The sequence below is a fragment of the Bombina bombina genome, chromosome 6 (genome assembly GCF_027579735.1).
Source record: "Bombina bombina isolate aBomBom1 chromosome 6, aBomBom1.pri, whole genome shotgun sequence".
In the NCBI taxonomy this organism is placed as follows: domain Eukaryota; kingdom Metazoa; phylum Chordata; class Amphibia; order Anura; family Bombinatoridae; genus Bombina; species Bombina bombina.
Genome location: NC_069504.1, coordinates 746,161,361 through 746,174,859, shown reverse-complemented (window position 1 = coordinate 746,174,859; position 13,499 = coordinate 746,161,361). Strand labels below are relative to the sequence as shown.

At 41.8% G+C, this 13,499-nt stretch overlaps 1 protein-coding gene across 1 annotated transcript in view; it reads left to right on the top strand.

The window, feature by feature from the left end:
• SPC24 (SPC24 component of NDC80 kinetochore complex) overlaps positions 1–13,499 on the top strand; it is a 90,594-nt gene that overhangs the window by 40,580 nt on the left and 36,515 nt on the right. Inside the window, exon 5 of the mRNA XM_053718010.1 lies at positions 2,073–2,149. Coding sequence (XP_053573985.1) covers positions 2,073–2,149 — 77 coding nt within the window. The remainder of the gene's footprint in view (positions 1–2,072; positions 2,150–13,499) is intronic.

Below are 13,499 nucleotides of genomic sequence, written 5' to 3'. Positions count from 1 at the left end.
TCAGAAAGCTACGGCTACCTCTTTCTTTTTGGCTGAAGAGTATCATCCGTTTTGCATATGAGACAACTGGACAGCAGCCTCCTGAAAGAATTACGGCTCATTCTACTAGGGCTGTGGCTTCCTCATGGGCATTCAAAAATGATGCTTCTGTTGAACAGATTTGCAAGGCTGCAACTTGGTCGTCTCTTCACACTTTTTCCAAATTTTGCAAATATGATACTTTTGCCTCGTCCGAGGCTGTTTTTGGGTTCAAAAAATGATAGGGGGCGCCCTTGAGAACACACAAAATGAATATTTAACTTATACTAAGTATACAGTTCACTTATACTAAGTGTAAAGATAGATATAGATGTGTAAATAAAAATGTCACACTATATAATGAACCTGTTAATACAAGTTAACAATTAACACACAGTAGTCATAGGACTACTTAAATATCACCCATTGAAAGTTGATATCAATTGAAGGTACAAAATATGGAGTAATGTCCTTTAGTATATAATCTTGATGGTAGTGTATGTAGGCAGCAATCTGTGATGGTCCAGGCCAGGATCCAAAAACAGCAATCTAGAACAAATAACAAAAACAGATGCGCCACATGGCCCAATATTGCTGGTTCCAAAAGATGATATATATGATATGTTGTTACACTCGCATGTATTAAAGCACCTCAGTTGGTGCTAATGACACAGTCTGGGATCTATAACAGTCACCCAGCAGACCGACCTCCCGAATTGATACAGAGCCTGTATAGGAGATAAGAAGCACAACGAGCCTATATGGCCTAGTATTGTATGGCTAAGGTAATAGCACACCAATAAGATATATAATGTAAACTCACATTTGGTGAAGCATCTCCAGTGATGCTATAGAGGCAGGATGGGATCAATTCAGTCACCCAACAGACGTAGTACTATGGCAAACAGGATACAGCAGTCTTCTTAGCTTAACTATAGGTCAGTAAGGTCTTCAAAGAATAACCAATTCTCAGGCAGCAAGTGTTTTAGTAAAAATTAAAATCACTTTAAAAAAAATAGGATAATTGCGACGCGTTTCTCAGTCACAGACTGTTTCCTCAGGCATGTTTTTGGGTTCCTGTCTTGTCCCTCCCTTTCATCCGTATCCTATACCTTTGGTATTGTATCCCATAAGTAAGGATGAAATCCGTGGACTCATCATATCTTGTAAAAGAAAAGGACATTTATGCTTACCTAATAAATTTATTTTACCATCCGACGAGTCCACGGCCCACCCTGTCATTTTCTAAGACAGGTCTTTATTTTTGTTAAACTTCAGTCACCTCTGCACCTTGGCTTTTCCTTTCTCTTCCTAACTTCGGTCGAATGACTGGTGTGGGAGGGAAGGGAGGAGCTATATATACAGCTCTTTGCCTCCTCCTGCTGACCAGGAGGCGATATCCCATAAGTAAGGATGAAATCCGTGGACTTGTCATATCGTAAAAGAAATACATTTCAGGTAAGCATAAATTTTCTTTTTATAAATTGTTTAGTGTCATAGTAAAACAACGTTACTATATATTTTAATTATTTAGCTCAGAAAGTTGTGGATTTTCTTATTCTCAGATCTAGAAATGCCTGCTGCAGACTTTTCAAGACTAACCCTGCTACATATATTTCCCTGAAAAATTTACAAGCCAATTTCGTTTTCAAAGAGTGTTAAAAATAAAAAGAAAGCCAAAAGAAAAACTTTATTAATTTATCATTGTCTTGCCAGAAAATTACAGTGCAGTAAATTGCATTTTCACACATTTTCCCAACTTGGCCTATTAGCTTATCTTTTCAAGTCTTTCAAGAGTTTTGGTACTACCAGTTAAAGGATCACTCAATGCAGTAGAATTTCACAATTAACAAGTGCATAATAAATAGACAGTGAGTTAACACCTACTCTTTAATTTCAAATAAACAGTAGATATTTTTGAAGTTCATGTAATAGTTTCTTCAATTCAAATTTTAGCAGCTATAGTCAATCAGCTTTTAGGCTTCAGAATAAACGACTCAGCAGTGTTTGCAGTTTTTTTATGTAAATTTATGAATTTTTCTTTTCTTCTGTAGGTATTTGGCACAGCTGTTCCATAAAGTGACCAAGATTGACTGGGATTATGATTGTGATCCTACCCTTATCAGAGGCAGTATCCTTTTCTTATCACTTTCCAGTTTGAGAGTGCAGTCCTTTTCAATATATATATATATATATATATATATATATATATATATATATATATATATATATATATATATATATATATATATATATATATATATATACATATATACATACAGGTGGCCCTCGTTTTACAACGGTTCAATTTACACCGTTTCAGAATAACAACCTTTTTTCCAGTCATGTGACTGCTATTGAAAAGCATTGAGAAGCAGTGCATTTATTAAAATAGCCAGTAGGTGGAGCTGTCCACTTGTGTTGCAGCAAAGCCAAGCAAGCTGAAATTAATCAGTTTAACCAGGCGTGAGCTATCGAGCAGATTTCAAAGGAACAAGATCTTCCTGTCTATAAATCAGTCCAGATTGGAATGCATAGAACGAACTGTTTGCAGAAAAATGCAAGTGAAGTCTGTGTTGTGTGATTATTTTATTAGGTTTTTAATGCTGTTTAGCAAATGTTTTTGTTCATTTAATTTTAGTTTAATTATATATTCTGTGTTGTGTGATTATTTTATTAGGTTTATAATGCTGTTTAGCATTTAAAGTCTTAATTTCAAAGCTTTAAAAATAATGTATTAGGTGTTACTTATGACAATTTTGACAGGGGCCTGGAACCTATCTCCCTCACTTCCCATTGACTTACATTATAAACTTGGTTTAAATTTACAACGGTTTCAATTTACAACCATTCCTTCTGGAACCTAACCCTGGCGTAAACTGAGGGCTACCTGTAATTTCTTTTGCATGATGTACAGAGTCCACGGATTCATCCTAACTTGTGGGATCTTGTCTTTCCTGACAGGAAGTAGCAAGGAGAGCACCACAGCAGAGCTGTCTATATAGCTCCCCCCTTAACTCCACACCCCCCAGTCATTCTCTTTGCTGGCTCTAAGCAGGAAGAGTAAAGAGAAGAGGTTTTAAACTGTTAGTTTTATTTTATCTGCTTGAGGGTTCTTTGGGGTTGTTTATAACCCACATGGCTTTCAGGCAGGGCTTGTTAGTTTTGTGTAGGCCCCAGCAACATCGAATGAGGTGGGCGGGGCCTACATTTACATGCAGCAAGCAAGTCCTGAGGTCCTGAGAGTCTTCTGAGGGACTAATTGAAGCTTTAAACCCCATATTATCGCTAAGGGCAGGTCGGGCCACAGCAGAGCTGTGGCAAGGTGCTTTAGGGGGTTTTAACCGGTTTTAGACAATTATCAATCCTTTTTTTTTTTTCATTTGGGGGTCTATTGCTTTTTTACTTGTGGTGCAATTCTTCTAAAGCTTAGTGGGTGTACTGTTAAAATTTCAGAAAAATTTAAGCAATTTTAACCTGTTTTGCGGTTTGCGTATGCCTTTTTTTCTCTTAAAGGCACAGTACCGTTTTTGCAAATTGTGTTTTTCTCCAACATAGGTGTGTCCGGTCCACGGCGTCATCCTTACTTGTGGGATATTCTCTTCCCCAACAGGAAATGGCAAAGAGCCCAGCAAAGCTGGTCACATGATCCCTCCTAGGCTCCGCCTACCCCAGTCATTCTCTTTGCCGTTGTACAGGCAACATCTCCACGGAGATGGCTTAGAGTTTTTCAGTGTTTAACTGTAGTTTTTATTATTCAATCAAGAGTTTGTTATTTTGAAATAGTGCTGGTATGTACTATTTACTCAGAAACAGAAAAGAGATGAAGATTTCTGTTTGTATGAGGAAAATGATTTTAGCAACCGTCACTAAAATCCATGGCTGTTCCACACAGGACTGTTGAGAGCAATTAACTTCAGTTGGGGGAACAGTGAGCAGTCTCTTGCTGCTTGAGGTATGACACATTCTAACAAGACGATGTAATGCTGGAAGCTGTCATTTTCCCTATGGGATCCGGTAAGCCATGTTTATTAAGATCGTAAATAAGGGCTTCACAAGGGCTTATTAAGACTGTAGACTTTTTCTGGGCTAAATCGATTCATTATTAACACATATTTAGCCTTGAGGAATCATTTATTCTGGGTATTTTGATATAATAATATCGGCAGGCACTGTTTTAGACACCTTATTCTTTAGGGGCTTTCCCAAATCATAGGCAGAGCCTCATTTTCGCGCCGGTGTTGCGCACTTGTTTTTGAGAGGCATGACATGCAGTCGCATGTGAGAGGAGCTCTGATACTTAGAAAAGACTTTCTGAAGGCGTCATTTGGTATCGTATTCCCCTTTGGGCTTGGTTGGGTCTCAGCAAAGCAGATACCAGGGACTGTAAAGGGGTTAAAGTTAAAAACGGCTCCGGTTCCGTTATTTTAAGGGTTAAAGCTTCCAAATTTGGTGTGCAATACTTTTAAGGCTTTAAGACACTGTGGTGAAAATTTGGTGAATTTTGAACAATTCCTTCATGTTTTTTCGCAATTGCAGTAATAAAGTGTGTTCAGTTTAAAATTTAAAGTGACAGTAACGGTTTTATTTTAAAACGTTTTTTGTACTTTGTTATCAAGTTTATGCCTGTTTAACATGTCTGAACTACCAGATAGACTGTGTTCTGAATGTGGGGAAGCCAGAATTCCCATTCATTTAAATAAATGTGATTTATGTGACAATGACAATGATGCCCAAGATGATTCCTCAAGTGAGGGGAGTAAGCATGGTACTGCATCATTCCCTCCTTCGTCTACACGAGTCTTGCCCACTCAGGAGGCCCCTAGTACATCTAGCGCGCCAATACTCCTTACTATGCAACAATTAACGGCTGTAATGGATAATTCTGTCAAAAACATTTTAGCCAAAATGAACACTTATCAGCGTAAGCGCGACTGCTCTGTTTTAGATACTGAAGAGCATGACGACGCTGATAATAATGGTTCTGAAGGGCCCCTAACCCAGTCTGATGGGGCCAGGGAGGTTTTGTCTGAGGGAGAAATTACTGATGAACCTGATGTGATTTCGTTTAAATTTAAGTTGGAACATCTCCGCATTCTGCTTAAGGAGGTATTATCCACTCTGGATGATTGTGACAAGTTGGTCATCCCAGAGAAACTATGTAAAATGGACAAGTTCCTAGAGGTCCCGGGGCTCCCAGAAGCTTTTCCTATACCCAAGCGGGTGGCGGACATTGTTAATAAAGAATGGGAAAGGCCCGGTATTCCTTTCGTCCCTCCCCCCATATTTAAAAAATTGTTTCCTATGGTCGACCCCAGAAAGGACTTATGGCAGACAGTCCCCAAGGTCGAGGGAGCGGTTTCCACTTTAAACAAACGCACCACTATACCCATAGAGGATAGTTGTGCTTTCAAAGATCCTATGGATAAAAAATTAGAAGGTTTACTTAAAAAGATGTTTGTTCAGCAGGGTTACCTTCTACAACCAATTTCATGCATTGTCCCTGTAGCTACAGCCGCATGTTTCTGGTTCGATGAGCTGATAAAGGCGGTCGATAGTGATTCTCCTCCTTATGAGGAGATTATGGACAGAATCAATGCTCTCAAATTGGCTAATTCTTTCACCCTAGACGCCACTTTGCAATTGGCTAGGTTAGCGGCTAAGAATTCTGGGTTTGCTATTGTGGCGCGCAGAGCGCTTTGGTTGAAATCTTGGTCAGCTGATGCGTCTTCCAAGAACAAGCTACTTAACATTCCTTTCAAGGGGAAAACGCTGTTTGGCCCTGACTTGAAAGAGATTATCTCTGATATCACTGGGGGTAAGGGCCATGCCCTGCCTCAGGATCGGCCTTTCAAGGCCAAAAATAAACCTAATTTTCGTCCCTTTCGTAGAAACGGACCAGCCCAAAGTGCTACGTCCTCTAAGCAAGAGGGTAATACTTCTCAAGCCAAGCCAGCTTGGAGACCAATGCAAGGCTGGAACAAGGGAAAGCAGGCCAAGAAACCTGCCACTGCTACCAAGACAACATGACAAGAGATGTTCTGGATCCTTGGGCGCTAGAAATAGTCTCCCAAGGTTATCTTCTGGAATTCAAGGGTCTTCCCCCAAGGGGGAGGTTCCACAGGTCTCAGTTGTCTTCAGACCACATAAAAAGACAGGCATTCTTACATTGTGTAGAAGGCCTGTTAAAAATGGGAGTGATTCATCCTGTTCCATTAAGAGAACAAGGGATGGGGTTCTACTCCAATCTGTTCATAGTTCCCAAAAAAGAGGGAACGTTCAGACCAATCTTGGATCTCAAGATCTTAAACAAGTTTCTCAAGGTTCCATCGTTCAAGATGGAAACCATTCGAACTATTCTTCCTTCCATCCAGGAAGGTCAATTCATGACCACAGTGGATTTAAAGGATGCGTATCTACATATTCCTATCCACAAGGAACATCATCGGTTCCTAAGGTTCGCATTCCTGGACAAGCATTACCAGTTCGTGGCGCTTCCTTTCGGATTAGCCACTGCTCCAAGGATTTTCACAAAGGTACTAGGGTCCCTTCTAGCTGTGCTAAGACCAAGGGGCATTGCTGTAGTACCTTACTTGGACGACATTCTGATTCAAGCGTCGTCCCTTCCTCAAACGGACATTGTCCTGGCCTTTCTCAGATCTCACGGATGGAAAGTGAACGTGGAAAAGAGTTCTCTATCTCCGTCAACAAGGGTTCCCTTCTTGGGAACAATAATAGACTCCTTAGAAATGAGGATTTTTCTGACAGAGGCCAGAAAAACAAAACTTCTAGACTCTTGTCGGATACTTCATTCCGTTCCTCTTCCTTCCATAGCGCAGTGCATGGAAGTGATCGGTTTGATGGTAGCGGCAATGGACATAGTTCCTTTTGCGCGCATTCATCTAAGACCATTACAACTGTGCATGCTCAGTCAGTGGAATGGGGACTATACAGACTTGTCTCCGAAGATACAAGTAAATCAGAGGACCAGAGACTCACTCCGTTGGTGGCTGTCCCTGGACAACCTGTCACAAGGGATGACATTCCGCAGACCGGAGTGGGTCATCGTCACGACCGACGCCAGTCTGATGGGCTGGGGCGCGGTCTGGGGATCCCTGAAAGCTCAGGGTCTTTGGTCTCGGGAAGAATCTCTTCTACCGATAAATATTCTGGAACTGAGAGCGATATTCAATGCTCTCAAGGCTTGGCCTCAGCTAGCGAGGGCCAAGTTCATACGGTTTCAATCAGACAACATGACAACTGTTGCGTACATCAACCATCAGGGGGGAACAAGGAGTTCCCTAGCGATGGAAGAAGTGACCAAAATCATTCTATGGGCGGAGTCTCACTCCTGCCACCTGTCTGCTATCCACATCCCAGGAGTGGAAAATTGGGAAGCGGATTTTCTGAGTCGTCAGACATTGCATCCGGGGGAGTGGGAACTCCATCCGGAAATCTTTGCCCAAGTCACTCAGCTGTGGGGCATTCCAGACATGGATCTGATGGCCTCTCGTCAGAACTTCAAAGTTCCTTGCTACGGGTCCAGATCCAGGGATCCCAAGGCGGCTCTAGTGGATGCACTAGTAGCACCTTGGACCTTCAAACTAGCTTATGTGTTCCCGCCGTTTCCTCTCATCCCCAGGCTGGTAGCCAGGATCAATCAGGAGAGGGCGTCGGTGATCTTGATAGCTCCTGCGTGGCCACGCAGGACTTGGTATGCAGATCTGGTGAATATGTCATCGGCTCCACCTTGGAAGCTACCTTTGAGACGAGACCTTCTTGTTCAGGGTCCGTTCGAACATCCGAATCTGGTTTCACTCCAGCTGACTGCTTGGAGATTGAACGCTTGATCTTATCGAAGCGAGGGTTCTCAGATTCTGTTATCGATACTCTTGTTCAGGCCAGAAAGCCTGTAACTAGAAAGATTTACCACAAAATTTGGAAAAAATATATCTGTTGGTGTGAATCTAAAGGATTCCCTTGGGACAAGGTTAAGATTCCTAAGATTCTATCCTTCCTTCAAGAAGGATTGGAAAAAGGATTATCTGCTAGTTCCCTGAAGGGACAGATTTCTGCCTTGTCTGTGTTACTTCACAAAAAGCTGGCAGCTGTGCCAGATGTTCAAGCCTTTGTTCAGGCTCTGGTTAGAATTAAGCCTGTTTACAAACCTTTGACTCCTCCTTGGAGTCTCAACTTAGTTCTTTCAGTTCTTCAGGGGGTTCCGTTTGAACCCTTACATTCCGTTGATATTAAGTTATTATCTTGGAAAGTTTTGTTTTTAGTTGCAATTTCTTCTGCTAGAAGAGTTTCAGAATTATCTGCTCTGCAGTGTTCTCCTCCTTATCTGGTGTTCCATGCAGATAAGGTGGTTTTACGTACTAAACCTGGTTTTCTTCCAAAAGTTGTTTCTAACAAAAACATTAACCAGGAGATTATCGTACCTTCTCTGTGTCCGAAACCAGTTTCAAAGAAGGAACGTTTGTTGCACAATTTGGATGTTGTTCGCGCTCTAAAATTCTATTTAGATGCTACAAAGGATTTTAGACAAACATCTTCCTTGTTTGTTGTTTATTCCGGTAAAAGGAGAGGTCAAAAAGCAACTTCTACCTCTCTCTCTTTTTGGATTAAAAGCATCATCAGATTGGCTTACGAGACTGCCGGACGGCAGCCTCCCGAAAGAATCACGGCTCATTCCACTAGGGCTGTGGCTTCCACATGGGCCTTCAAGAACGAGGCTTCTGATGATCAGATATGTAGGGCAGCGACTTGGTCTTCACTGCACACTTTTACCAAATTTTGAAAGTTTGATACTTTTGCTTCTTCTGAGGCTATTTTTGGGAGAAAGGTTTTGCAAGCCGTGGTGCCTTCCATTTAGGTGACCTGATTTGCTCCCTCCCTTCATACGTGTCCTAAAGCTTTGGTATTGGTTCCCACAAGTAAGGATGACGCCGTGGACCGGACACACCTATGTTGGAGAAAACAGAATTTATGTTTACCTGATAAATTACTTTCTCCAACGGTGTGTCCGGTCCACGGCCCGCCCTGGTTTTTTTAATCAGGTCTGATAATTTAGATAATTTATTTTCTTTAACTACAGTCACCACGGTACCATATGGTTTCTCCTATGCAAATATTCCTCCTTAACGTCGGTCGAATGACTGGGGTAGGCGGAGCCTAGGAGGGATCATGTGACCAGCTTTGCTGGGCTCTTTGCCATTTCCTGTTGGGGAAGAGAATATCCCACAAGTAAGGATGACGCCGTGGACCGGACACACCGTTGGAGAAAGTAATTTATCAGGTAAACATAAATTCTGTTTTTTCATTAAATAAAGTGTTTTCCAAGCTTGCTTGCTTTATTACTAGTCTGTTAAACATGGCTGACACTGAGGAAACTCATTGTTCAATTTGTTTAGAAGCCATTGTGGAACCCCCTCTTAGAATGTGTCCCACTTGTACTGATATGTCTATAAATTGCAAACAGCATATTTTGACTTATAAAAGTTTGGCATTAGATGATTCTCAGACAGAAGGAAATCAGGTTTTGCCAATTAGTTCTCCCCAAGTGTCACAACCAGTAACACCCGCACAAGCGACGCTAAGTACTTCTAGTGCGTCTAATTCTTTCACCTTGCAAGATATGGCTTCAGGTATGAATACTACCCTCACAGAGGTTTTATCTAAGCTGCCTGGGTTGCAAGGGAAGCGCAGTAGCTCTGGGTTAAGAACAAATGCTGAGCCTTCTGACGCTTTAGTAGCCGTATCCGATATTCCCTCACAATGTTCTCAAGTAGGGATAAGGGATTTGCTGTCTGAGGGAGAGATTTCTGATTCAGGAAAGATGTTCTCTCAGACAGATTCAGATATGACGGCATTTAAATTTAAGCTAGAGCACCTACGCTTATTGCTCAGGGAGGTTTTAGCTACTCTGGATGATTGTGACCCTATTGTAGTTCCAGAGAAATTGTGTAAAATCGACAAATATTTAGAGGTTCCTGTTTTACACTGATGTGTTTCCGGTCCCTAAGAGGATTTCGGACATTGTTACTAAGGAGTGGGATAAACCAGGTATTCCGTTCTCTCCCCCTCCTGTTTTTAAGAAAATGTTTCCCATTTCTGACACCATAAAGGACTCATGGCAGACGGTCCCTAAGGTGGAGGGAGCTATTTCTACCCTGGCTAAGCGTACAACTATACCTATTGAAGACAGTTGTGCTTTCATTGATCCTATGGATAAAAAATTAGATGGTATCCTAAAGAAAATTTTTGTTCATCAAGGTTTTCTTCTTCAACCTATACCATGCATTGTTCCTGTAACCACTGCAGCTGTCTTTTGGTTTGAGGCTCTAGAAGAGGCTCTTCAGATGGAGACCCCACCAGATGATATTTTGGACAGAATTAAGGCTCTTAAGTTGGCTAATTCTTTTATTACAGACGCCGCTTTTCATCTTGCTAAATTAGCGGCTAAGAATTCAGGTTTTGCCATTTTAGCGCGTAGAGCGTTATGGCTTAAGTCCTGGTCAGCTGATGTGTCATCTAAATCTAAGCTTTTGTCCATCCCTTTCAAAGGTAAGACCCTATTCGGGCCTGCATTGAAAGAGATAATTTCAGACATTACTGGAGGGAAGGGTCATACCCTCCCTCAGGATAAGTCAAATAAGACTGACCCAACAAAATAATTTTCGTTCCTTTCGAAACTTCAAGAGTGGTCTCTCTACCTCTTCCCCTGCTGCAAAGCAAGAGGGGAACTTTACTCAATCCAAGCCAACCTGGAGACCTAATCAGGCTTGGAACAAGGGTAAACATGCCAAAAAGCCTGCTGCTGCCACTAAGTCAGCATGAAGGGGTAGCCCCCGATCCGGGACCAGATCTAGTAGGGGGCAGACTCTCTCTCTTTGCTCAGGCCTGGGCAAGAGACGTTCAGGATTCCTGGGCAGTAGAAATTGTAACCCAGGGATACCTTCTAGATTTCAAGGATTCCCCTCCAAGGGGGAGGTTCCATCTTTCTCAATTGTCTGTAAACCTGACAAAAAGAGAGGCGTTCTTACGCTGTGTAGAAGACCTTTTTACCATGGGAGTGATCTGCCCAGTTCCAAAAGCAGAACAGGGGCAGGGGTTCTACTCCAATCTGTTTATAGTTCCCAAAAAGGAGGGAACCTTCAGACCAATTCTGGATCTCAAGATCCTAAACAAATTTCTCAGAGTTCCATCTTTCAAGATGGAGACCATTCGGACTATCTTAACATTGATCCAGGAGGGTCAACATATGACCACCGTGGACTTAAAGGATGTGTATCTGCACATTCCTATCCACAAAGATCATCACCAGTTCCTCAGGTTAGCTTTTCTGGACAAGCATTATCAGTTTGTGGCTCTTCCTTTCGGGTTGGCCACGGCGCCGCAAATCTTCACGAAGGTGCTAGGGTCCCTTCTGGCGGTTCTAAGGCCACGGGGCATAGCAGTGGTGCCTTATCTAGACGACATTCTAATTCAAGCGTCGTCCTTCCAACTAGCCAAGTCTCACACGGACTTAGTGTTGGCCTTTCTAAGGTCTCACGGGTGGAAAGTGAACGTAAAAAATAGTTCTCTTTCCCCCCCTCACAAGAGTTTCATTTCTAGGGACTCTGATAGACTCGGTGGACATGAAAATATTTCTGACGGAGGTCAGGAAATCAAAGATTTTGTCCACTTGCAGAGCTCTTCATTCCATTCCTCGGCCGTCAGTGGCTCAGTGTATGGAGGTAATCAGACTAATGGTAGCGGCAATGGACATAGTTCCGTTTGCTCGCTTGCATCTCAGACCACTGCAACTATGCATGCTCAATCAGTGGAATGGGGATTATGTGGATTTATCTCCTCAGATAAATCTGGATCAAGAGACCAGAGACTTTCTTCTTTGGTTGTTGTCACAGGATCATCTGTCCCAGGGAATGTGTTTCCGCAGGCCAGAATGGGTTATAGTGACGACAGACGCCAGTCTTCTGGGCTGGGGTGCAGTCTGGAATTCCCTGAAAGCTCAGGGTTTGTGGACTCGGGAGGAGGCTCTCCTACCAATAAATATTCTGGAATTAAGGGCGATATTCAATGCTCTCCAGGCATGGCCTCAGCTGGCTTCGTATAGCAATAAATTAAAAGTTCATATAAGGATATGTGTGTTCTTTCTGGGAGTCTCCAGCCTTCTGTTTCTTCTTATGCTCTCGGAAAAAAGGAAACAAAAATTGCAACATAGTGTAACTCTGTAACACTGTTCAGTCGATAATACACTTGTTTGCAAATGGTTACTCACGTGTGTTGGAGCTATAGCCAAGCTCAGGAAAATGCGCACACCCACTTTATACTGGTGGGTAAACAGTTACTCTCACGAGATAAAATATAAAATAATTTATTAAAACATATATAAAAAGCGTCACAAATGCATATATACACACCATACACAGAGGTTAATAAAGCAACAAATAACTATTATTGCTCCAAAAACCAAACTCCAAAGCTGGATTCAAGTGGATAGGAAAGCAGAAGCTTAACCGCTGAACCGTCCACCTTAATCACCAGTGTGAGTTGCTCCTCCTCCAGGTGTGTGGGCAAGTGTAGGGACGCAGTAGAGAGATAATCGTTCCGACGTACGTTTCGCTATGTAAGCTTTGTCAAGGAAATGATGTGCGCATGTCCATATGTCCTTTTAAATCTCGGTCTTCTAACAAACCGGATTTCCGGTATTTTGTCCTCTGTTTTGGAAAAGGGCATTGAGTCCCAAACCTGTTCCGAAGATACTTTACTTTGAATTATATTATTTCATTTTACTAAGATGATCGAGCAGGCTATTTCTCAATTCTACATGCATATATGAATATTTTAGTTAAGGAAAACCTGGATAAAACTTTGTGTACATATAATTAATACTTTAAAATTGTTGTCATTCGTTCCATTGTTATCGTGCAAAAAAGTTTTCAACATTACCATACGCTGTATAGTTTAATATAAAACATTCTCAATTATAAAATGACACCATATTATATTTCATACCATTAGCGGTTCTTGTTATTGCACATATTCAAAATTGTGATGGCATCCATCTTCAATATTTATATATAACATAGGTTAATCATAGTGACTTATAATTATTATCATGTACATTTCATGAAAGCTACCTAAGAATATTTTAAAAATTATTTTAAACCAATTATGAAACTAGGACTATATCAAGACCGGATAATTCCATATCTAGTAACATCACTAAATACTGAGAGTATTAACTGTCCAATTAACCCTCTGGGTAGATTCTGTAGACCTTTTTTTGTATGTTATGAACTCAGTGGTGGGAAGCAGGGCCGGATTGAGCAGCCGGGATACCGGGAAAAATCCCGGGGGGCCGCCGGCCGGCAGCTCAGCTGGGCTGGCCTGGCTGGCTGCCTGCTGCTGTATAAATTATATTTTTGCAGTTGCTCGTTAACTTTTTGTTGCGGACGTCGACCGGTAATCACAGC